This window comes from Lepus europaeus, chromosome 8 (genome assembly GCF_033115175.1).
Source record: "Lepus europaeus isolate LE1 chromosome 8, mLepTim1.pri, whole genome shotgun sequence".
In the NCBI taxonomy this organism is placed as follows: Eukaryota; Metazoa; Chordata; class Mammalia; order Lagomorpha; family Leporidae; genus Lepus; species Lepus europaeus.
Genome location: NC_084834.1, coordinates 75,537,807 through 75,564,101, shown reverse-complemented (window position 1 = coordinate 75,564,101; position 26,295 = coordinate 75,537,807). Strand labels below are relative to the sequence as shown.

Genomic DNA, 26,295 nt, shown 5'->3' with positions numbered 1-26,295 from the left:
AAAATCACTGTTTGAGGCAACAACTGTCCTCCCTAGTGTCATTTAATGCTAAGAGAGGGAATACCAGTTTTAATAGTAGCCCAAACAGGTCCTGGTTGTAATTTCAGCATTGTTAAAGCAAGAAAAAGCCATTTGGGCATTAGATTCCTTGTGGAATCATTGAGAGTCTCCCACTCCCAACCCTGTGGCCATCCCACTGGTTGCCTTATATTTTATAATCTAAAAGAATGGTTGTCCAGGAACTATTTGATTATATTCTACACAATCATAGCCAGAACCCATACTTAATTGCTAAATGGCCCAATATTAACCTATTAACACATCTGGTTTGTGATTTGCTTTGTATAAAAATAGAGATAATGTTTAAACATTTATTGTATTTGAAAGGCAGAGTTACAGAGGGAGAGACAAAGCAGTAGAGATCTTCCCTCCACTAGCTGACATCCCCAAATGCCTCAAAGGCCACATGGAAGCCAGGAGCCTGGAATTCCATCTTGTTCTCCCACATGGGTGGCAGGGGCCAAGTACTTGGGCCATCTTCTGCTGCTTTCCCAGGCACATTAGCAGCAAGATCATTGCAAGTGGAGCATCCAAGACTGGAACCAGCACTCATACGGTATGCCTGCATATCAGGCAGTAGTTTAATCTGTTGTAGCACAATGACTGACCCAAGATTTTTTTTTTCTTTTATTATAGTAAGCTATTGTAAGCCACACATGTGGGAGATATGATTGTGTTCCTAGCCACTGGCTTCAGTCTGGTTCAGTTCTGGCTTTTGCAGGCATATGGGGAGTGAACTAACAGATCAAAGATCTGTCTCTGTCTCTCTGCTTTTCAAATAAATATTTATGAAATAAAACAATGTACCACCATTTCTTCAAATATTCCTCCATGCAACCTAATCAAACCAACTACATCTGTTCACCACATTTTCTTGCTGCTTTGCACATGCTCACCCAATGTCCTATAATTTGTGCCCCTCATTTATTTGCACATTAAAACCACACTTAGCCCTTAAGATACAACTAAGATACTACCTACGCTGTAAAATATTCTATTCTATCCACTCAAAGGAAATGGTTGCATGTTTCTATCTTGTAGTACTTTGAAAATGTATGTATATGTTTAAAGAGTTCCTTTTTTCCCTATTTACGTTGCTGGTCTTCTCCATGACCTGTGAAATATCTGAGATTAGGGATCATCAAACTTTCAAACTGATGTATCCTACATTGCCTCATACAGTGTTTTGTATCTGGGCGCTCCCAGTGTTACTCTCCATCACTGTAGCATGCTCTGTATTGAAGCACTCTTAAGATTTGTTTATTTGAGACAGAGTGACAAAGAGAAATCCAAAGACAGAGAAAGAAAGAATCTTCTATCTGCTGGTTCACTCTTGAAATGGCCATAATTGCTAGGGCTGGGGCAGGCCCAAGCCAGGAGCCTGTCTCTCCATCTTGGTCCTCCACTTGGTAGCAGGGTCCCAAGCATTTAGATCATATTCCTCTGTTTTATGAGGAGCATTAGCAGGGAGCTGAGTCAGAAGCGGAGCAGCCAGTATTCAAACCCTCTGCACCACAATGCTTGCCCCATGAAACACCCTTTTTTTTTTAACTTTTATTTAGTAAATATAAATTTCCAAAGTACAGCTTATGGATTACAATGGCTTCCCCCCCCTCATAACTTCCCTCCCACCCGCAACCTTCCCAACTCCCACTCCCTCTCCCATTCCATTCACATCAAGATTCATTTTCAATTATCTTTATATACAGAAGATCAATTTAGTATATATTAAGTAAAGATGTCAACAGTTTGTACCCACACAGGACATAAAGTGTAAAATACTGTTTGAGTATTAATTCACATCGAAAAACACATTAAGGACAGAGATCCTACACGAGGAGTAAGTGCACAGTGACTCCTATTGTTGACTTAACAAATTCACACTCTTGTTTATGGCGTCAGTAATCTTCCTAGGCTCTTGTCATGAGTTGCCAAGGTTATGGAAGCCTTTTGAGTTTGCGGACATCGATCTTATTTAGACATAGTCATAGTCAAAGTGGAAGTTCACTCCTCCCTTCAGAGAAAGGTACCTCCTTCTTTGATGGCCCATTCTTTCTACTGGGATCTCACTCACAGAGATCTTTCAGTTAGGTTTTGTTTTGTTTTGCCAGTTTTTTGGCTTTCCATGCCTATAATACTCTCATGGGCTCTTCAGCCAGATCCAAATGCCTTAAGGGCTGATTCTGAGGCCAGAGTGCTGTTTAGGACATCTGCCGTTCTATGAGTCTGCTGTGTATCCCGCTTCCCATGTTGGATTGTTTGCTCCCTTTTTTATTCTATCAGTTAGTATTAGCAGACACTAGTCTTGTTTGTGTGATCCTTTTGACTCTTAATCCTATCATTTTGATCAATTGTGAACGGAAATTGATCACTTGGACTAGTGAGATGGCATTGGTACATGCCACACACTTTCTATAATTTGTTTTTTGAAAAACAAATCTTAAGCACAGTTACCCAACATCCTCTCTGCACAGTATGGTTCCTGAAAGAAAACTCTATACAGAGTGCCTTTGATTCTTCACCTTCTTAACTTTGTAAGATTCTTCAATCCAGTGTGAATTCACACAGTTCTGTGGTAATTATCTTTACCAGGAGATGAGAACTGGTTGGAGATTCTGATGAACTGTTTCAGAGTTGCCTCCTTCATACTTGGGGAAGCATTTACCATTGAGATCTACATTAAATTCTCTACCCTGAGTTTTCTGATAAATCTCTCTCCAGGTTTTCCTCTTTACTTCTGCAACTATAGTTTCTAGAATCATTTTATGTATCCTACAGTCTAGATCTCAAAGACATTTGGAGCTAAGGATGTGTCCATCAGAATAGAAATATAGATTAAAGGTGATGGAAGATCAACCAAGGAGAATGTATTCTATGAGAAGAGAGTTAGAGATGGAATGCAGAAAAGCAAATTTATAAAGAGGGTTTGGCAGTGGAGACCATGGGCTGCATTTTTAAACAACTTTTTATTGGAAAAATATTCAAATTTTTACATTTTTAATGTGCTACATTGTTGTACTATTATATTTAACTATTATTATTAACAGAATGAACTTGCTATCTGTAGGTTCTTTGGGATTCCATAATTGTAAATGAAGGTAGATATGTTTCACACTTAAAAATTGAAGCAAAGAAATGAATTTTAATTTTAACACTCACATGCTAGTGACAAAGATTGCCAAAATTCAAACCAAGCAGATGGTCCTATAAAGGTGCTCATGGCACCTCAGTGAAATAGCTATGACCACAGTGAGTTTGAAACACAGCTACCATCAAAATGCGTCTAGAATATATTTTAAAAGATAGATGCCTGAGTTCAAAGTTAAAAACTGTAGTTATAGCTGCCTCCAGAGCCAAACCACAATCCCAGGAAGGCAACCAGAGTGTGGCATCAGAGAGATGGAAGAGCTGGGAGCTCACACAGGTCAGAAGCAGCCATGTGCCAGCTACAGAAGCCAGCACTCCATAATCCTACTGAAAGTTAAACTTTTTCAGTTCTGTTTTCCTACATTTGTGGGAATAGTTCTCAGCATAGCTGATCTTGCTTCTTTTTTACAAACTAGGGGATGAAGCCATCACTTACAACAGATGAAACCTTGGCACCTATTCCTTTCACTTCTCTAGACTGTGCTTGTTAGTCTCAATTAGAAAACTGAATTCCTTATTGTGAAGAATGGTATTTTGTTCACCTGGTCAAAGTATCTTTCTATAATAAGATTCTGTATGAAAAAATAGAATATATAAAATATGAGTATTCTAATGAAATTTTTACTACTGCTGTGGAAAATGTCTACTTTCCTCCTCCAAGTTTAATAGCTCCACATCTATGTTATTCTTCTTCATTTTTCTCCCAAGCATGGACAGGCTTCCTATTAATATGTGCACTCAGCATTCCAATTCCTGTAAAATAAAAAGATCATTCACAGAACATTATATGAATCTGAATTTCCTATATGTCCTAAGGAAAAACATTAAAAGATATAGAGAGCTGGGTCTGGCATTGTGGTTCAACACCTACAATGCCTGCACCCTATCAGAGGACTAGTTCGAGTCTAAGCCCATCCACTTTTAACTCCCTATAAATGCACCTGGGAAAACAGCAGAAGATGGCTGAAATTTCCAAACATTTGGATCTATAATATCCACAAGAGAAATCTGGATTGAGTCCCTGACTCCTGGCTTCAGCTTCACCCAGTCCTGGCTGTTGTAGCCATTTGAGGAGTGAACCAGGGGATGGAAGATCTCTCTCTCTGTCATTCTGCCTTTCAAATTAAAAAAAATATTTAAAAAATGTAACTAGAGCTAAGATATTACTTTCCTACAATGTGCACTTAAAAAGTTACCTTGAGACTAAGTTAGCTGTTACCCATTATTTTTAACATATTCTTATACAAAGTTCATTCACTTGGGGTAACAAATATTACAGAGCCAATTTGTTATTAAACATATGTATGTCTTTTTATTCTCTTCTAGACTGCCATATGCTTTAAAAGTTAGTAAATTGCTTAGAATAAAAACTGAGGCAAGTTAGGCCCATTACAGTGTCTTTAGAATCTCGTAGAATGATTTTGAAACCAATTGCCATGGGCAGATTGTTTTTATTCACTCTCTCAAAATCAGAATATTGTGATCAACTTTTATGGGACCAGATGCCAAGACCATATGGAGCTTACAGTATAAATCACAGTCAACAAGTTCTCGTTTTAGATGGTCTTTGTGTACTACACAGGCTATCTATAAGTTGAATTCTTCTGTTAATTATGTTCACCTAAACGATTGATATTTACAATTTCTCTTTCATTTAGAGAAGGAAAATCACTAGAAGTATTGAGATAAGTTTTAATTTACTCTCTCCACCCCAAAACCAAATGAATAACACTTTTGTCCTGCTTATCTATATTTTAATTCTTTATTTCATCTGTAAGGACTGAGTTTGAGTTGTGTATTCTAATTGTTCTGTTACTTGTCTTCCTCTCCCAATTATAATGTGACCTTTGAGAGGTAGGAATTTTTTTATTTTTAACTTATTATATATTAGCTAATAGAGTATTAATCTAGGCGGCCGCCTAAATTCTGGACAAATGAATAAATAAAGGAAGACTCTAGCTTTAGAAAAACAAACCATGCTTGCCTAAAAGTAGATCTATATTTTATATGATAAAAGGAATTTTAACGTGCCAATGGCATTTATTGAGCACTTACTATGCGGTAGATGTGGTATGTGTTTTGCTTACATAATTTAATTTAACCCTCCCTTCAAACTAATGTCATAGTTATTACTATCCACATGTTTTTAATTTTTAAGCTTTTTATTTTATTTGTTATACAAGTTTCATATATTACAAATACACAGATTTAGGAACATAGCGGCCCTTACTCCCTGCCTTCTGTCCCTCCCACACTTCAACCCTTCCTCCCTCTCCCTCTCAGATTTCCTCTCTTAAACTTTATAATGATCTATTTTCAGTATACTTAATGATCGTATAGTTAACCCAACTCTAAGTAAAAGAGTTCAACAAATAGTATGAAGAGAAATAAAACAGAACACATTTTGCAGAATAGAATAGTGAGGTTTACAATCAAGGTTCTTCTAACACCACAAAGCTAAGAAACTATAGATGTGTTCTGAAATTGACACCAACGTCCACATTCTATCTACTACTGCACAGAGCCAATTATAATTAGATAACAGAAGCTCATGAAACTTGGAAGCCACCGTTGATTTTATCAACAAGCTATTGATCTATCACTAAGTCTAGCATGTTTTTCAAATGTGACTATAAATGTGAGGAGCCCAAAAAAGACACATTCGTTTTTTAGTGTCAACATGTCCAGTGATCCTTTCATTCCTGAGAAAGCAGTTACTCTCTGCATGGATTATGAAAAATACCAGTTGTGCATAATTTTTATGAAAGTTCTCAAGTCAGTCCAAGTAGGCTATTTTTTTAAATTTGGAAATACTTCCTTAGGGCCATTCTTGGATTTGGGATGTTTGTTTGTCCCAGTGTCACTTGGGTTAAATTATGACACAGAATATATTCACCATAGAAGTTACCTCAATACATACAGACATTGTGTATTTATACACATATCTTTCTTTTTGCTTATTTTTTTTTTAATTTTTGACAGAGTGGACAGTGAGAGAGAGACAGAGAGAAAGGTCTTCCTTTGCCGTTGGCTCACCCTCCAATGGCCACCGCGGGCGGCACGCTGCGGCCGCCGCACTGCACTGATCCAAAGGCAGGAGCCAGGTGCTTCTCCTGGTCTCCCATGGGGTGCAGGGCCCAAGGATCTGGGCCATCTTCCACTGCACTCCCGGGCCACAGCAGAGAGCTGGACTGGAAGAAGAGCAACCGGGACAGAATCCGGCGCCCCGACCGGGACTAGAACCCAGTGTGCCAGCGCCACAAGGCGGAGGATTAGCCTGTTGAACCATGGCACCGGCAAGATATTATGTATTTATACACATATCAACACACTTGCCCAGTGTCTCTTTATTAAGCACACTGATTTTAGCCCATAATCCCTATACTGATAAACATAGAGGAATGTTTCCTATTATTCTAATAGAAAATAATTCCTTAGTATGGTTTTGAGAAAACTTTGGATTTTTAAATATATTCTTGACTTATCTTATGAAATATCCAGGATGCTAATTGAAAATCAATAGCCATATTAAGAAATTATTTCAATATGAGGGCATACAAATATCAACCAACATGTGAATCCCCTTACTAAAAGTAAATTATTTTTTCACATTAGCATTTGAAGAAGTAAATTTCTCTAAAAATTTTATTATTTATTTGAGAGGTAGAGTTACAGATAAAAAGAAGGAGAAACAGAAAGGTCTTCCTTCTGCTGGTTCACTCCCCAAATGGCCACACCTGCTGGAGCTGAGCCAATCCAAAGCCAGGAGCCAGGAGCTTTTCCTTCTGGGTCTCCCACATGGGTACAGGAGCCCAAGCACTTGGGCCATTTCTGCTGTTTTCCCAAGCCTTGACAGAGTGCTGGATAAGAAGAGGAGCAGCTAGGACACAGGTGGGTTGCTGGCACTGCAGGCAGAAACTTAGCTTGCTATGCCACAGTGCTGGCCCCAATTATTTTTCTTATTAGCATTTGTTGGAGGATTGAAGTATAAATTGAGTTACCACATCAGGGTCATTAAAAAAAAACTACTGCACACATTTATATTTTTTTAAGATTCCACCATAAATTGGGGAAAAGTTTACTTCTCTGAATGCTGTTTTTTGTAAATGAATAAATACCATTGGGCTCATTTTGGCCAAGTGGCTGATAAACCAAATTGATGAAGTGAGTTTGCAGGCCATATACCTTTGCATACCAAGGCTACTAGAAATTTTAGGATGCTTTAATAGGAATGCTTCTATTTTTTAAACATTTATTTATTTATTTAAAAGGCAGAGTTACAGAATGGCGGAGGCAGAGAGATCTTCCACTCCCTGGTTCACTACCTCGGATGGCCGCAACCACCAGTGCTGGGCCAGGCCCAAAGCCAGGAGCTTCATCTGGGTATCCTACTTGGGTGGCAGTGGCTCAAACACTTGAGCCCTTCTCTTCTGCGTTCCCAGGCCATTAGCAGGGAGCTGGATAGGAAGTGGAGCAGCCAGAACTAGAACCGGCACCCACGTGGGTGAGAGTGGTTTCACCCACTGTGCCACAACACCAGCCCCAAATGCTTCTAATTATTTTATTCAATTTTATTTCAGAACAAAACATACATTATTTAAATAATTATTTAGAGTTAATATTAACAAAATGTGACTTATGTTAAATGCAGACAAGCTCCATGTCTTTCCCTAGATGCTTTTGTACAAATATAACTGTCCTTGGTATCACTTATCTTTCTCTGTGAGTACCAATCTGATACACAACTGCAGACTCCGTGTCCCCTTAAGAGGTTATAAACAAAGACCAGCAGTTCTGATAATAAGAGGTTTCTGTTCTGAGTAATTCTATAAGTTTTATTTCTGAAATAAAAATAAGCAGAAATATTCTTGTTGTTCTCTTTTCATGATGTCAAGTAGGTCACGTTCTGATTTCATAGTTTTACCTTGTATCATAAAACCTGATGTAATTAAGAATCTTTTAAATGGATAGAAGATACAGAAATGTTAAAAGAAAGCAAATCTCATTAAATAGAAACAGTTTTATTCAATTTTATGTATTTTAAGATTTATTTTATTTATTTGTTAGCATTACAGAGAGAGATATAGACATAGAGGTCTTCCATCCGCTGGTTCACTCCCCAAATGGCCACAGTGGCTGGAGCTGAGCCAATCCAAAGCTAAGAGCCAGGAGTTCCCTCCTGTCTCCCCCATGGGTGTAGGGGCCCAAGGACTTGGGTCATCTTCTGCTACTTTCCCAGGTGTATCAACAGGGAGCTGGATCAGAAGTGGAGCAGCCAGGACTCGAACTGGCACCAATATGGGATGCTGGCACTGTAGACCAGGGCTTTAACCTACTGCTCCACAGAGCTGGCTCCCATAAGTTCTTTATTACACATAAATTTCATAAGTACTTTCTTCAAACCTTAACTAGTTGCAATGTTGCATTTATAATGAATAATAAATTTATTAAAATTATTCACTTTCCCATTTATGTTTTAGTACCATGTGCCATTAAGCATTTGTAGATGTTACAAATAACCAAGATCTGTGGTATAATAAAGTATTAATACAACTTAAAACTACTGATCTTTACAAGTATCAACTGCAGATATAGTAGAATTCATGCGCATAATTGAAAATTCCATTACTTTTTCAGGTCCAAGAAATTAGCAGAATTAACGAGGATGAAAATGACTATGAAGAGGATTTTATCTCATTTTCTACATATTCTCCCTGTAAGTTTTCCTACATATTACATACATTCATAACCTCATAACCTACATATCATAGTATAGTTGACTAGAAAAGTATTTAGTTAATTTAATGACTTTCAACTTATGATGGAGATATTACTACATTATAGTGTTCATTTCAATGTTTTTTAAAATTTAAGCGTTAATAATCAAACAGTACTTATCCATACCTACAGAGAGTACACAAGTCATGCTGCTGTAAATATTTTGTTTATTTGAAAAGTGTGGTTTTTTTTTTTTTTTATTTTTCTTAAAGCATAGCCACGTTTGTAGAGGACCTCAGTTTTCTTGTTATAAAGTGAAAAGGTTGTATTAGAATGCTCTCTGAGGTCCTCCAGGCTCTAACAGTTATGATTTTCTCTGCTGATATCTAAAGACTAATTCAAGCTGTTCCTACGTGTTTGTAAACTCTACCCATGTTGCCGTGTTTCGTTAGTATACAATACTTACTCAAGACTTTTACCAGCATGCCTGCTAAGCATCTCACACACAACCTTTCTGAAACTTCCAGTCTCCAATGACAACCCCATCTCCGTAACTGAAAACTCGTTACTTTGTTCAAGTCAATGCAAAATCTTAAAAAAATTATTTATTTATTTGAAAGTGAGAGTTACACACAGAGAGAAGGAGAGGCAGAGAGAGAGATCTTCCATTCTGTGGTTCACTCCCCCAATTGTCCACAGTGGCCAGATCCAAAGCCAGGAGCCAGGAGCTTCTTCCAGGTCTCCCACGTGGGTGCAGGGGCCCAAGGACTTGGGCCATCTTCTACTGCTTTCTCAGGCAATAGCAGAGAGCTGGATCAGAAGTGGAGCAGCTGGGTCTCGAACTGCCTCCCATATGGGATGCCAGCACTGCAGGCGGTGGCTTAACCCTCTACACCACAGCGCTAGCCCCAATCCAAAATCTTTGACATCATTCTCTGCTGTTGTACTTTCTCTCCTACACCATATAGTGCTCGACTCTACCATCAAGATATTTCATCTGTTTCACTGTCACTTATCCTAGTCCATACTGTCATCACCTTTCCCCTGCTTTATTTCACTGGTGAAATGGTTTTCAACGGAGAGCTAATTGCCACCACTAACACTGCCAGTTATGCAAAACACAGACTTTATTTTGAGTGTGTGAATCAGAGATGGAGGACTGCTATTATTTAGTGGGTACAGACACCAGAAATGCTAATAAATATCCTATAATGCACAGGAGAGATTCTCACAACCAGATTAGCCCACCCCAAATGTCAACAATCTGCCTTTAAGAAACACTGCAGGGATAGGCGTTGTGACACAGGGGGTTAAGACACTACTTATGATGCTGGACTCCCTTATCAGTTTCAGTTAGTCCCGGCTTCTCATCAGCTTCCTGCTAATATACATGGTAAAGCAGCAGAAGATGGCACAGATGCTTGGATCCTCACCACTGACACTGGAGAATCTAGTGGAGTTCAGGGCTCCTGACTTCAGCCTGGGCCAGCTGCAGCTATTGTGGCCATTTGGGGAATGAACCAGCAGACTATCTCTTTCTCTCTTGCTTTCTTTCCCTGCACTCTGCTTCTCAAATCAATTTTTTAAGTGAGGATTTAGCATTGTGATATAGCAGGTTAAGCCTCTGCCTGCAGTGCTAGCGCCTCATATCAATACTGGTTCAAGGCCTGGCTGCTTCAGCTTCCTGATAATGTGCTGGGAAAGCAGCAGAAGATGGCCCAAGTCTTTGGGCCTTTGCACCCATGTTGAAGACCCACATGAAACTCCTGGCTTTGGCCTGGCCATTTGGGGACTGAACCAGCAGGTGAAAGGACTGTCTCTTCCTCCCTTTCAAATAAACAAATCTTAAAAAACAAACAACACTTCAACAGCAACTTCCACATCTGTGGCCTTTCATGTCCTATGCTTCATGACCAACCTCTGTTTTGCTCTCAATAGCTTCTTAGTAGTCATAATCTTTCTCATCATTTACTAGTCTCTGCATAATCATTTTGATCTGATCGCTGACCAAAATGCTTGGTCTTGGCCACAGTAAACACACCAAAGCTGCACCTGCCTCAGGGAAATTGTTCTTCCTGCTCCTTCAACATATTCTTCCTCCAGGTGTTTACACGACTGGCTTCATCACTTCTCCTTGCACATCATGACCTCTTTCTCAACCATTGCTTTTCATTTCCCTTTATCTGCTCCTTTTCTTCATTGCATTTATCTTCACTAACATTTTATGTATTGGGATGTTTTCAGTCTGTCTTCTCCCTCAAAAATATCCAACCATAGGGATCAGGACATGTTCTGTGTAGTACTTTGATTATATTCTCAATACTTGTAACAGTATGTAGGTGATGCTCAATTAAAAATTATTGACCATAAGTTTATCAAATGACAGATTGCAAATCAAATATAATGTAATACAATGCTTTAACCAGTATGCATTGGCGAAATCAATAAACTCCTTTAAACATTATTGCAGAATTCATGAAACAGCATGTTCAATATTAATTGAATTAATGCACCAAAATATAAAGTTATATATTTCATTTTTAATAATAAAAGTGGCGACAAAGACAATGGTTAATAATAACCACAGGTTCATCATGATATTTAACCCAGAGAACTGTCTATAATAAAATATTATTTCAGTTCTTTATAAAGAAAAGCCTCATTTCTACAGTTTGGAACTCTTTTGTATATAGAACTTGTGATTTGGTTTATCCCTCAGGCACTTTCATGGTGGGGTGTGTGTTTGTGTGAATCATAGAATGTACTAGATCAGTGAATATCCACTGGTTTCATCATCACTAGTAGCATGCCAAAATGCACTGGCCCATTCAATCTGACTTCCCAGGACTGGATTCCAGATTCAAGTATATTTGACAACTAACAGGTAGGCCCTGTTACTTAGTCTAGGTTGTGAAACACTGAACACATAAACATAGTGGGCAAGAGCAATTCCCTTTGAAGAGGGGTGTAATTCTAACTTGATGACTGGTTTGTCCAGACAGGAAATAGTGAAAGCCCTTTTCTAGCCTGAGCAAGATTTCTTTCCAATCCTTCTATCTATTCCATCAACCTTTCTAGAACTTACTGTATTTCATTAGTTTGGACTCATTGATTGGTATTGAGGTAGAAAAATGAATGAGGTATTTGTGCAGATCATGCAAAATGGAAGTCTGTTTGCTCTGCTCCTGCTGGTAACTAAAGAAATCTTGGTTCAGTTATAATGTTAGAAGCTGGATCTTTCTTCTTTCTCATGTGAACAAAGAGAAAGAAGAGAGTCCATGTGGTATGACTAGATACCATTACAGACATGGAGTTTATACATTACTAATTGTTTTGTACCTTTAATTTTTAAAAAAATCCTTCTCAACAGTATTTGGAGTTTTATTCATTATGTTTTAGCTTGCGACAATTTTAAATCAACAGTTATTGGCACTGACAATGACAATTCACATATTTTAAACTCTGTTTGGAAACCCCAGATTTTGCCTTCAATTTTTTTTGAATCCTTTATGCAGAGAATTTTGTAGAGAAAATTTAATAAAATATTCCAGTCTTAAAGTTATTGTATTCTGATGTAATTTTTGCTATTTCCTTACCAAATGGGTAAAGAGCATTTATTGCATAAAATATAAAAATAGCATGTTTCTTAGAGTAGAGGGAATTTTACTGGGTCATTTGGCTAAATCTCAAGTTAGAATGCATTTTATAGGTGAGATAACTGAACCTTAGATTTACCTGATTTGAATGCCTTCCCCATCAAAAAAAAAAAGACTGAATATTTTTTCTCAAGTAATATTTCTAAAAGTTAATTTAGTAACTGCAGTAAATATATTTATATATAAGCTTAGCACACTAGATATATATTAAAATGATAAGTCCAATTCATTTGTATTCATTATTTACAAGCAAATCAAAGTTCATTTCTTTTACCTTTCCATCACTTACTTAGTACCTCCTTCATTGGATCAGTTTTCTAATAAAATGTGTCATGCTATTAGATAGGAATCCACTCAAATAATGACTCCAGAAAAGCAGAAAGTTACTATGTGCATGAATGTATCATGTACTGAGGTAGTAAGATAAGGAAAAATGGAGCTTTTCCTGTTCATTTGATAAATATTTTAGAAGCCCAGAAATGACTGTTCACTAGAGTTATGCATCTGACAACTTTCTTCTCTTTCGGGTCATAAACATTTTATTAGTAGGACTACTTCTTCGGTATGAATTTACAAAATATAAAATGCCTCCAGATGGTGTGTCTAAATGAAATCATGCCATCTTCACCGTTCACAGCCACAGAGAGCCCAGCATTTCATCATGAAAGCAGGAAGACACATGGGCCAAGTGCAGACGGAACTGAGGCAATTGGAACAGCAGGGGGAATACTCGAGAATGAATCAGGCATGGAGGCAGAGCACAGGCTGGCGGAGGCTGACAGTGGGAGTCCTGAGAACCATTATGATGACTTGTATGCGTTCATCCCAGAAGTGGAGCCAGAAAATAATTCCCGAGAGTCACGCTTGAGCTACAGACCTCCCCTCCCCCCACCACGACCTGTGACTGCTGGCTTCCAACTGGAAAAGCCGCACTTCATGTTGCAAGGTAAGTTTAAAGTTGACAAAACAAACAAGATTGACATCTTACCATAGCACAATGCGATGGCAGGTGTACACAGAGATCAGCTATTGAAACCTTGAAGCAACTGGGAAATGAAGCAAGACACACCTGCCTCTACCTGTTCTTCTTTGCCTACCTTTTCTGTCTCTTCCCTCCTTTTTACTTTTGTTTCTTTCTTGTGGAACAGACTCATGACAAAGCTTTAAGAAAGTGAAGAAATCAGACTTGGAAGGAGTTTGCAGTTTTGGTCATAAAAGGAGCCTTGGGATCGAGTGGGAAAGTAAACAACATTGCTTTTTGAAGTCTTTGTCTTCCAGCAAGAAAGGGTATTTTTTGGCACTCAGATCAGTTTGCAAACAGTCTTGAGCACTTAGCTGACTGTAGGAGAAGGGAGGTTGATGGCCTACCGCACTGGGACCAAAGTGTAAGAGCACGCTATACACTTCTAGAGTGGGAAGCAGGAAAGGGGCTATCAGGGCCCTCCCAGATGCAGGGCTTGGGCATGCTAGGCAAGGATGGGGAACAGGCTCTTGCAAAAGACAAGAGGAGGAGCTTCCACGTCAGGATTCCAGTTCCACATTCACTTTTCCAGCATTATTTTATATGTGTTTTCCAAACCCATAAAAGAGTCTTAACAAAGAAAATGTAAAAACAAAAATGAAAAATACTCATTATCAAACCCTATCTGCCACTATACATTAGACAACATGCCCTAGAAGGCCACAGATACATAAAGACTGTTTCACAAAGTGAATTTTGAAGCCATGAACTTTAGCACATGTATGTCATCTCATCAATGCCCTAGGCATGAAATTACTCACATGACTTGTGGACATGTTCATTGCATAAACTAAGGCCACAGAACACTACAGAGAGTACCTCTCAGTTGATAAATCATATGTGGTCTCTCTTTATCTTCATAACCAAAGAGTAACTATCATTCTTTGACTCAAACCTAAGAAGCTAGAGCTTGTAATTAGAATATGCCAAATACTGACTTCTCTGATCAGATTTCCTGGGCTTTTAGGATTATTCTTCCTTTTTAATATACTCTTGCCTGATTATTTAAGGAGGTAGATTTTTAGCAATGATTTACGTTGGCCTTTATTTATTAATATACGACCTGAATTGAGAAAGCCGAGGTCCTACTCTTTAACGAGCAATATAATCGGATAGTTTGGAAAACAGAGTAAAATGCATTATTTCTAGTGCCAGCCCAATGTTAGAGAGTTGGGAAGAGAGGTGGGTGGAGAACAGAGACAGTTATCAGCTCAGAAAATCAGTTCACAAAGTAAGACAGGTGACACATTCTGCTGAAAATGAAGCACTGCAAAAGTGATTCCCACACATGTCATCTGACTTCACCCGGGATTCTGTCAGTGAGACACAAGTCACAAAGTCAAAACTCTCCAAACCAAATTATTCATAAGGGAAAAGGCAAGTCATGATGATTTCAAAGTTAGTGCTAGACTCATGGGTAATTAATCCCTCTTTGGTTAAACTAATGAAAGCAATAAGATGTAAGACTCTATTCAGAGATTATCTTGGTCTCTGAACCTAAACCAACCCAAAACAATGATACTCTTTTTTTGCTACCTTACTATTTGTTTCTCCCTTAGTTTCTAACTCTTTCCATTAAAATCCTAGTAACTAAAAACACAGACAGAGAGAGAGAGAAATTAGATTTTCACCATAAAAAAGAGGTGGAGTTTGGAGAAAGGGGAAGGAAAAAAAAATACCCTCTCATTGGCTTGTAAGAGAGTTATGAAAAACTTATTTATTGACCAAAATATATTATATAGGATGGGCTTTTAGCCTAATAGCTAAGATGCCAGCATCTAATGACACCCAGCTCCAGTCCCTGACTCCAGCATCCTGATAACTCAGATCCCAGGAGACAGTGGTGATGGCTCAAGTATAGTCAGGTCCCTACTACCTATGTGGGAGTCCTGGATTGTTCCCAGCCCCTGACTTTGTCCTGACCATTGTGGGCATTTGAGGAACGAAGCAGCAAAATGAAGCATGTTCTATCTCTCTCACCCTCAAATGAATAATCATTAAAAGTATCTGTTTCAAGAGAACATAATAGATTACTTTAACACATTGCTTTAACAGAGCATCAGAGTTTAATTCTATGTCAAAGAGAAATTGAGCTTCCTGTGATCTTTTGCTGTGAGGTTTCCTTCCTTTACCTTCTTTCATATTGGTGACCATGTTTCTGTGTTTCTGTGTGTAACACATCTTTAAGCATGTTCTCTTAATGTCTGTTAAATTCTAATTGTTCAAAAACAGCTGAATTTTTATTAAGAGCTATGGGTTATTTAAATATGTGCTTATTTTCAAAGATTTGAATAATCATCTTGTAACAATGATCAAATTTGGTCTATGTTATGTCATGATTTTAAGGAATCTTATTTCAACCAGATATTCTGGATTTTGAGCCTTCTTGGCATTCTTGACAGGAATTCAAAAAATCAAAGTTTCAAACAATCTGGACTGACTCTAAAATTTCCAGTAAATCCTGGACTTTGGTTTTTCCAGTTTGGGCCCAACTGAAAAAAATCGAAGGACCTATGTCTCTCATCTTATAGAGACACCAACCAATCAGGCTATTTGGATTATATTAGAAGTACTGTCCAGATGTGATGTGGTACTAAATTTTAAGTTTCTATAATGGAAAATGCTATTAATACAAATGTTTGAGAATTAAAAAGTCTAATGATCTTGTGTTACTAGACATGATAGTTATCTTAATGAGAAAGCCCCAGAGGCCTAAAGGGTTAAATACTTGTAAAATCCTACAGGTGCTTTCAAAAATACTGTGAAGTAAGCAAGTGCCTCTTGTTGGTTGGTTTTAAACATGGCGACTTAAAGTCTTTTGTCATCCACAGTTATATATGATTTGCTGCTCATAAAACTAAAGCGTTGTTGGTTCTGTGTTTAGCTGTCCTCCTATAGGTTCCTATGGACTTTTTCCAGTCACTTCTATTGGGATGGCTCTGTAAACAGATGAAGCCAATAATGTATTAACAGTACCAACTGAGAAAGTATGGTTAACTGAGGTTACTAAAAACAAAAAGCAATTCAAATCAATTAGCAATCTACAAAAAGAGTTAAAGATTTTAAAAGCTATTATTAAAATTGCTATATTGGTCTATTATGCTATGTTATATGTGTGTACATATTGTATGTCCACATGGGGAAATTTTATTAAGAGTTTTATTTTAAATGGCTTATAGATAAGATTGTCCATAAATTTAAGCTGCTAAAATCAAAGATACATTTTAATTTGTGTGAAAAAAAAGTATCTGTTTCAGATGATTACTGCTAAAAAATTTTAATATTTTTACATAACATATACAGACTTTGCTGAATATGAAAACCATATAGTCTCCAATCTATAATATTCTTTCCATATGAATTAATTATCAAAGCTTTGATTGTTTATGCTGTTTTGTATGTCCTGAACCCTAATTTCAGCATCCTTTATTTATAAAGAAGGCTCGTGTTGTCTTGGAGATACCAAAAGCTGCATTTTTGAAGGTCAGTTTGTCATAGCCACAGACCAATTTCTAAGAAACCAAGTAATGGTAACTTTGACTATTCCCTCCATAATTTTCACAGAAATTGAATTCTAGGCAAAATATCCAAAGCAACAGGAAAGATAAAATGACTTTCAATGCAAAGAAAAAAATTAAGAATATTATGCTTATGTGTGTATAAATTGTTGCACTCTTTACTTAGTACAGAGTTGGTCTTTTGTACAAAGTTAATTGAAAATGAATTTTAATGGAGAATATGGGAGGAGGAGGAGAGGAGGGAGTGTAGGTATGAGGGTGGGAAGAATAACTATATTCCTAATGTTATGAAATTTGTATTTCTTTTTTTATAGTTAGACAGTGAGAGAGACAGAGACAGAGAGAAAGGTCTTCCTTCCATTGGTTCACCCCCCAAATGGCCGCTACAGCTGGCACGCTATGCCAATCTGAAGCCAGGAGCCAGGTGCTTCCTCCTGGTCTGCCATGCAGGTGCAGAGCCCAAACACTTGGGCCATCCTCTGCTGCACTCCCAGGCCACAGCAGGGAGCTGGACTGGACGAGGAGCAACTGGGACTAGAACCTGGTGCCTATAGGGGATGCTGGCGCCACAGGCAGAGGATTAACCAAGTGAGCCATGGCACCGGCCCTGAAATTTGTGTTTCTTAAAAAATAAATAAAACTTTATTAAAAGAATAAAACACAAGTTTGCAAAATATTTAGAGTTTGAGACTTACTTTTACCTTTCTGTTTCCTGATATAGTAGCATTCACTATATAATACAGATAATGTGAAAAATATTTGCAGGTTTTCAAAGAAATCCATGTCTTAAAATGGTTTTCTTAAGAAAAATTCACTATTACAAACCACAGGAAGATATGTCTGTAAATTTATGAGGTAATATATTTTTCAGAGACTGGAATTGTTCTTTTACACTGTTCCTATGTCATTTGATTAAGTTACTCTGGGAAGCGCCAACATATGACAGATGGGCACCAATAATACTGCCTATAATCAGAGAATAATCACAATCTAAATATTTCATAAGCAGGAAAAATGAAGGAAGGCCAAATGGAAAGAAGTCAAACCTGGTATGATCCTGGTGTAAAACAAGAAATGGGAGCTGAACCCAAAGGAGAAAAAGAAAACAGAGAGGATGAACTGGAGCAGGAGGAGGAGGAGGAAGACCCATACATCTTTGCTGAAATTAATGACTGTGAATATGACACGATCCTGGCCAATCTGAGTATAAAGAAAAAAACTGGAAGTCGGTCTTTTATTATAAACAGACCTCCTGCCCCCACACCAAGACCCACAAATGTCCCTGCAAAAGAGGAAACCACACCTTACATAGCTCAAGGTAATGCGTTGTGGTGGTGGTGGTGGTTTGTAGATTTGTTTTTGCCATTTTGTGTATTGGAAGGCAGGCAGTGGTAGGTGATAGGATTAGTACTCCAAAACTCCAAAGATTAAAATTATCTTTTCAAGTCTCAGCTGATTTATATTGGTCTCTTTGTGATTTAAAAGCATAGTGAACAGAGAAATAAAAATGATGGATTGGGTTCTGATTTCTAATTCTTCATTGAGAAGAATTTTAACAAAGCACCCAGGAATCATGAAACCATTGTAAATGTAGATATGTTATATTTGACATTTCCTCCATAATTCTACAAGAGATCAATTCCTATAAATTATGTGCAACACAAGAACATTTAAAATACAATTATTTGTGCATAACATTTTCCAAAGAATCCTTGCTATTCCTAAACATTATGTATTGAGAAATTTGTGTGAAAATTTAGCAAGTATATGTTATTTACTGATGTACAGTGTACTTATTTAACAGTGATCTACCACTGCTAATGTTTAAGAAATATAACAAATGAAGACACTCTAAAAATTAATAAGTGTTCTAGACAAAATAGAAAATGTAAATTGGAACAATTATCTCCATTATAAAGCTGGGAAACAAACTTTACTTAGATATCAGATTTTTTATCATAGTGATCTTGGCTATAATTCTTTTTTTTTTTTTACAAGGTTGCTAGATTTCAATAAATGCTTTTAAAAGAGAAAATGAGAATCCCTCCATACAAGAATTTTGTTATATTCTAAAAACTTTGTAGTGGTACATCATGTTTTATACTCTGTTCCTTAAATGGTTTCTTTCTTTTTTTTTTTTTTTTTTTTTGACAGGCAGAGTGGACAGTGAGAGAGAGAGATAGAAAGGTCTTCCTTTGCCGTTGGCTCACCCTCCAGTGGCCACCTCTGCCAGCGCACTGCGGCCAGCGCATCGCGCTGATCCGAAGCCAGGAGCCAGGTGCTTCTCCTGGTCTCCCATGCGGGTGCAGGGCCCAAGGACTTGGGCCATCCTCCACTGCACTCCCTGGCCATAGCAGAGAGCTGGCCTGGAAGAGGGGCAACCGGGACAGAATCCGGTACCCCAACCGGGACTAGAACCTGGTGTGCCAGTGCCGCAAGGCGGAGGATTAGCCTAGTGAGCCGCGGCGCCGGCCTAAAGGGTTTCTTATGACCACAAATATTAATTCCTGTATCATATTATACTACTTTAAAGATTGTATCATCCCTTCTTTCCATTGGTAGTCATATTCTTATTTTCCAATACCCCTTTCTTGTTCTCTGTTCTTGTTTTATACCATTAATTGCTCTTTTTGAGGGAGGAGGCAGAGAAGAAGTACAATTCAAACCTTTGTTTTGATTTGGGTTTTTTTTATAAGGTCTTATTATTTTTGTTTTTCTTCTGCCTTCATATATCATCTCATCAGTCTTTGTTGGTTGTTTGCTCTGTCTGTGCTTGACATTCCCATCAAATATGGGTATTCTAAGCTATGTTTTCATGTTGAAGAATGAAACATGAAAAGCCTGAATGGAAACTTTACTTGTTAACTTGTGGACTGCTCTGTAGGGATAAATAGAGGTACCCTACTTTTTTCATTAAATGACATAATTCAATAATTTGGCTTATGTAGCTCTATTTTCCTATGCTTTTCAGTTTTTCTAGAATCCAGTTAACTCTAGTCTGCACTTATATATATATGGTGACCAGACTGCTGAGATCACAGCATGAGAAGACCTGGAAACCTGCCATTCAAATGCACAGTGTAACTTGTTCTCCCTATTTCCAGGATGTGTAATTTCTGCTACCCCTGTGCCTTATGTCCCACAGCCACAACTACTTCTTTTCAATTTGCCTAAGGAATAAGTCTCTCACCACATCATCTTAGGGAACTGCGGGAGTTTGAGTCTGTACTGACTCAGACTTTCAGCCAATCCCCACATTAAGGAAGTGGATTGCGATGGATTTCCTCCTCAATCATTTATATATTAACTAAATGAAAATATTCATACTGATTATAAAGTCTTTCTCCGTATTAAATATGTAAATTCCATACATAGCAACTGTACAATTTGTCCTATATGTATACGCATGTATAGGAATGTTAAAGTGTTTTAGGAAACCTGATTTTCTGAGATATTTTGACAGTTATATGTCTCATATTCCCATACTAGGCCTGACACCATCAGTATTTATAGGACATCTTTGTAGTTAAGTTATACAATCAAAGTTGTTCTTATGATATGTAAGTTACATGGGGAGAGGAAACAGTATTAAAATAGTTTGCTCGGGTTTGCAATTAACCACATAGGACAGTTGTGGTTATTTGCCCCATGTTCCAAATCAGTAGTAAAAGCTAGGCTACAAATGATCTCTCTAAAACGTCCTCCCATTGTTTCTTCCTTCCCTTTCACTCGGATATACTTGTCTGCTCATTTTGTGTGCCATCGATTTTTGATCATTCCATTCTCTCAGTAGGAAGAGAGCACTTAATCAGCTAATTAATTCTTTCTTTGTTGTTCTCTGCATTTCATATGACAAAGATCTTTCATCATATAGTTCCATTTTTTCACAACCTCAAATAAATCTATTAAATAGAATTGCCGCCAGCGCCGCTGCTCAATAGGCTAATCCTCCGCCTTGCAGCACCGGCACACTGGGTCCTAGTCCCAGTCAGGGCACTGGATTCTGTCCCAGTTGCCCCTCTTCCAGGCCAGCTCTCTGCTGTGGCCCAGGAGTGCAGAGGAGGATGGCCCAAGTCCTTGGGCTCTGCACCCCATGGAAGACCAGGAGAAGCACCTGGCTCCTGGCTTCGGATCAGTGCAGCGCACTGGCCGCCATGGCCATTGGAGAGTGAACCAATGGCAAAGGAAGACCTTTCTCTCTGTCTCTCTCTCTCACTGTCCATTCTGTCAAAAAAATAAAAATAAATAGAATTGCCACCGTTTCCCAGAAAGTCATCATTTTAATTAGAAGAAAATTAAATGCCTCAATTCTTGCCAAAGCAAAGAAGTGGTAATAGAATGTTGGCACCTCCAGGGTTAACAGAGCCAAAACAGAAGGATGGGGGAGAAGGGGATGGGAAGAATTCAGATGCTGAATCCCAGGAACCACAAGTACTGACAGAGACTAGCTTCTGTATGGGACAATGGGAATTGCCTTGGCAACTCCTTACAATAATTTTTATGCAATTTTTGTCACAGTTTCTCCTTCATGCAATAATCCTGCATACCTGACATTAATATCCTAATTGTAGAGATAAGGAAACTGATGTTCAATGAGTTTTACTCTTTTGCTCAAGATGATGAAACTAGGAAGAAGAAGAGGTAGGATTTGAGTCCAGAAGTGTCTGGCTCCCATACCTGTGCACATGACACCACAAATTTTCTTCAGTATCCTGGTTATTTCTGGATTATTCATTAATATATATTTCCTCCTTTTAATCCATAAGATCCCTAAGAAAAGCAACATCATCTGTGTTTGTCCATCATTGTATCTCAACAGTGTGAGAAATTCAGTGCTAAATGCATAGTGGAAACTGTGACTATGATTAATTTTAACTGAATGAATAAATGATACAACTCACAAGAGCCACATCAATGTAGTTATAAGAGAAGACATAATTGACACTCTGCAGGATGGTCAGAAGAATGTCAGCCTACTAAATTTTAATTTTTTCCTGTTTTAAACCATACCCTGTTTGAATCACTACTAGTATAAAGAAATGAGCCCAAACAAAAGAAGGGAAAACACTAAGATAGTCACATATAAGTGAGCTTTCTAATTGCTTTCACAAAGCATTACAGTGTCCACCATCCCCTCTCCTAGAAGTGTAACTTAGTACTGCAAAACTGAACCCATGTTGACCTATTTTAGCCAAAAATATATTTCCAAGTTTAACCTGTTTATATTATACTAAAACAAATCTTATATTAAGTCATAACAAGAATAATTCATTTTTCTTAAATAAGAAGTTTTGCACTCTGCCTATTTTTAGATGTCTTTTTTTCTCCTTGTATATCCCTCCTTGAAGGGATCAGATTCATTAAACTTCAAGAACACAGAAGAATTAATATGGATTTGCAATTTTCTTTGGTAACAGAATTCTTTAGACAAATCAAGGAGAGAGAATGACCATTTAGGATGGTGTAGACAGACTAATCATAAGGGCATACCTATAAATCATGCAAAAAGATAAATACCTATTGGAAAGATATTTTCTACATCAATAGACAATTTTCCATTTTCCTTTCACATGATTAATAGAACAAAGATCCTTTTTCAGAGTCCGTGTGGCAGATCTGGGGTAGAAATAATTTCCTTTTCAATTCTCAATTGCTACTGAGTTGCCCTTGGCATTTTGCTATGCAACAAAGTTGTACGTGACCTTTTGGAGAGCTACTCAGCCATTGGGACCCCAAAATGTCAAGTATAACTCAGTTTCTCTCACAAATTTTCCACTTGCAATCCACTCATATTTGAAATTGATCACATACAATGCTATTGAAATGCAAAAATGAGAAAAAGTCCTTGTAGAAATGCTTAGGAAAATTAATCCCTATCATCATAAACATGACAAAGTAGAATGGTCTCTGTCCTCATTTATAAAGAATTATAGTCAAGTGGATTAAAGTAGGTCTTGGATCAAGTGCCTTGGGTCCCATTCTCTGGCTGGGTGAACTTGTCCAAACCATTTAGCTTCAGGGCATAGTATGTTTATCACAGAACAGAGGGACATATTTACCTTTCTGTTTACAAGCCTAACCTTCCTGTTGTTCCCTGTGTCTCTCGCTCTCACCTTTCCACTAGTGGGTGCTGGTGCAGCTCTGCACAGGAGCAGTTGTTCTGAGTTCCACTCAAACTGTCAACTGGAGGGGACAGAAGCTGCCTGTGTAACCCAGGTGGTTTAGTTGCCTCTTTTGCTTCTCACAGAAGATCAGAATCCCCTGGATCCTTCTGAGACTGTGAACAATACCTGAAGAGGCTGTTGCAGACCACCTAGTATGAGTGTTTTCGTAATATTGATGAACTTTTCCAGCCTCAGTTTCCAAGGATTCTGTTCCTTTACATCCGAGAGGATGGAAGGTGGCAGTAATCAACTGTGGTGGGAGTTGGCATTAAAGGATTTGTATTACATGAGCAAATCAATGCAAACACTTAGATGTTCAATGTCCTTTTCCCCCTTAACATATGATACTTCTAAACTCTTAAAAACTTCTTGAGTAAGAAGTTTAATTGACCTAGAGCAGTTCTTAATTGATGTTGATTTCTCTCCAAGAAGACCTTTGGCAATGTCTAGAGACATTTTGATTGTCATGAATAGAGTAGTGGTGGCATCTAGTAGTTATAGGCTGGGGATGCTGCTAGACACTGCAGAGAGCAGTGACCCTCTGTTACCTCATAAAATAGCAATATTTTCTGATCCAGGGGGAGAAAAAGGCCAGAGAAGTCACTTTTGGTCAACACTAATCATGACCCAAAAGGTGAACTCATCATAGAGTCCAGGGTCTTCCAGTGACTTCCTTACTACCCCAACCACTTCTCGTTGAAACAAAAGGGAAATCACTTGAGCTGTTACTAATGACTATACTTATAAAAGTTCCTTATTGCATACAAATTAGCAAAAAGAGAAGTCAAGCAATGAGCCAGGATGAAGTCTTATAGGAAATTAACCCTCAAGGTATAATTACATAGAATCCCACAAACCTGTCTTCTTTAGTATGTCCCAAATTCCTGGATACAAAACATGTCTAGACTATGAGTATTATTTGTATCAGAAAAAAAAAAACTATGAAAAATTAAGCTGCTTAGAAATAGAGAAAATAATCTATACTAAGATTGTCCAGTTTAGGAAAGAATTTTTATGGGAACACTTTAAACACACTTAAAATCTCTTTTCCAAATTGGAAAGAAAATAAATGTTTTCTTCTGAGGAAACTAAAGCATTCATTGTTAGTACTACTGAGTTAGAGTTTCTATGCCACTTTCCTTAATGCAGATTTAAGCTAACTTTCCATCGCTGCCAATCTCAAGAGCAAGCCTTAACCACATCATTGACCTCGTGTGTGCTGGCAGACCATTGACACACTCTTCCTAAAAATGAAAATGACCCAATGGCGTATATCTGCCAGGCAGAAAACTATCCCAGATGAGGGACCATCCTGTCATGTGGCTAGGACTATTTGCATCCACCTCACCTTGAATGTACCTGTTCGAATGTGGTGGTCTGTATTTGATGAATTTGTTCAATGACCTGTAATTATTGCTAACACAGTGGAATGGTGATTTGAAGATGACTGGAGGGCTCCATCTCTTTTTCCATATGCAGAGAGATTATAGATAAATCAGTTTACCTTTACAAGCTAAGGAAATCCTGATCTCTGTATTTACTGGCCGAATGAAGGGGTTGATTACACTGCTTTCTGTGACTCCTTCAGCTGTTCTGTGATTATCTTTTACAGGGAGAGATTAAAGGAACAACCTAGGGAGAATTGGCTCCAAGGATTGAATTTTGACCCTTGCTCCTCCTGATTGTTTCTCACCTCTGTCTTCTCTGATCAGTGGCACTAATGATGTTTGTCCTTCATTTAAATGAATATATTAGTATTGACAGACAGTATGGAAACTGTGACTGTATCTTACTTACCTTTTTTTTTTTCCAGGACATAGCATAGGGCTTGGCTATGTAGTTAGCAACCTAAGGGAAGGTTTCTAATGGAACAATAAGCACAGTGCTGCTGCCCCACACACACAGGATCCCTGAAGGCCTAGAACACAATTCAAAATATGAGTATTTTGTTTTATGTCCAATCTGTAGTTACTGGAGTGAAAGTCAGTGATATCTGTACAGCTCTAAACAACATTTCACTTTTCATCTCTAATGGGAATAGAATGTCAAGGGGCTTGTGGTTTATAAATCAAATATTCACGAATGCTGTTAGCTATTGCACAGACTGCCATCACTTTACCCAATAACAAAATAATTCAAAATAAGATTCATCAGATTTTCTGAGAAAGGCAGCTCTGAAAGACTCCCTTTGCTTGAAATAGGTCACAAATGAAGTTAGGAAGTATGTTCTTGCAGATGCAGCCTGGAAAGACAAAAAATGCAAGTGAATTTGTTGTATTTCACCTTCTCCTCACGGCACCAGCCAGGATTTCATTCTTTTTATAGTTGCATAATTTTCCACCACATGTATATGTGTGTGGGAACATTGGTTGATTGCAGTGCTGCTATAAACATGGTAGAGCAGGTTTATCTTTGAAGCAATGAGTTTGTGTCTTTGGGTATATACCTCATAGTGAAATTGCTGTATCATATGTTACTTCCATTTCCAGTGTCTTAAGAAATCTGTTTTCCACAGTGGCTGCAATAATTTGCCTTTGCACAAATAGTGTGTCAGTGTTCCCTTTCCCCACATCCTCACCAGCATTTGTTACTGTCTTTTTGATTATAGACAATAATTAAGCAATATCTCATTATGGTTTTGTTTTCTATTTCTCAAAACATTGTCTTCTACTTAAACCCATACTCACTTAAGAATATATTCCAGCACCAATGAATCTGGACTGACTAAACAATAATTAGTAATACCTTAGAATGTTTGAGCTGAATGAGATGTTAGGAATCATGTCACCTAAGCTCTAACTCTAACAAAGGCCCAGAGTAAGAATGCTATGTTCCCATGTCATACTGTTAAGATAAAGACAAAAACATATAATCCTTCCAAGGTGCCAAGTTGGTGAGTTTTCTGGTATACACATTTTTTAAGTTATTCTATGTTGAAAACAGACTCCAATCCAACTCACAGCAATTCTTGCTCCCCACCCCAATAAAAATCATAAAATAGGACTCTGTGT

The 26,295-nt window shown here is 37.9% G+C and overlaps 1 protein-coding gene across 1 annotated transcript in view; it reads left to right on the top strand.

The window, feature by feature from the left end:
* The window catches only part of BANK1 (B cell scaffold protein with ankyrin repeats 1), a 313,671-nt gene that overhangs the window by 256,268 nt on the left and 31,108 nt on the right, over positions 1-26,295 (top strand). The window contains exons 9-11 of the mRNA XM_062198907.1: positions 8,845-8,923; positions 13,219-13,527; positions 18,130-18,438. Of these exons, the coding sequence (XP_062054891.1) occupies positions 8,845-8,923; positions 13,219-13,527; positions 18,130-18,438 (697 nt within the window). The remainder of the gene's footprint in view (positions 1-8,844; positions 8,924-13,218; positions 13,528-18,129; positions 18,439-26,295) is intronic.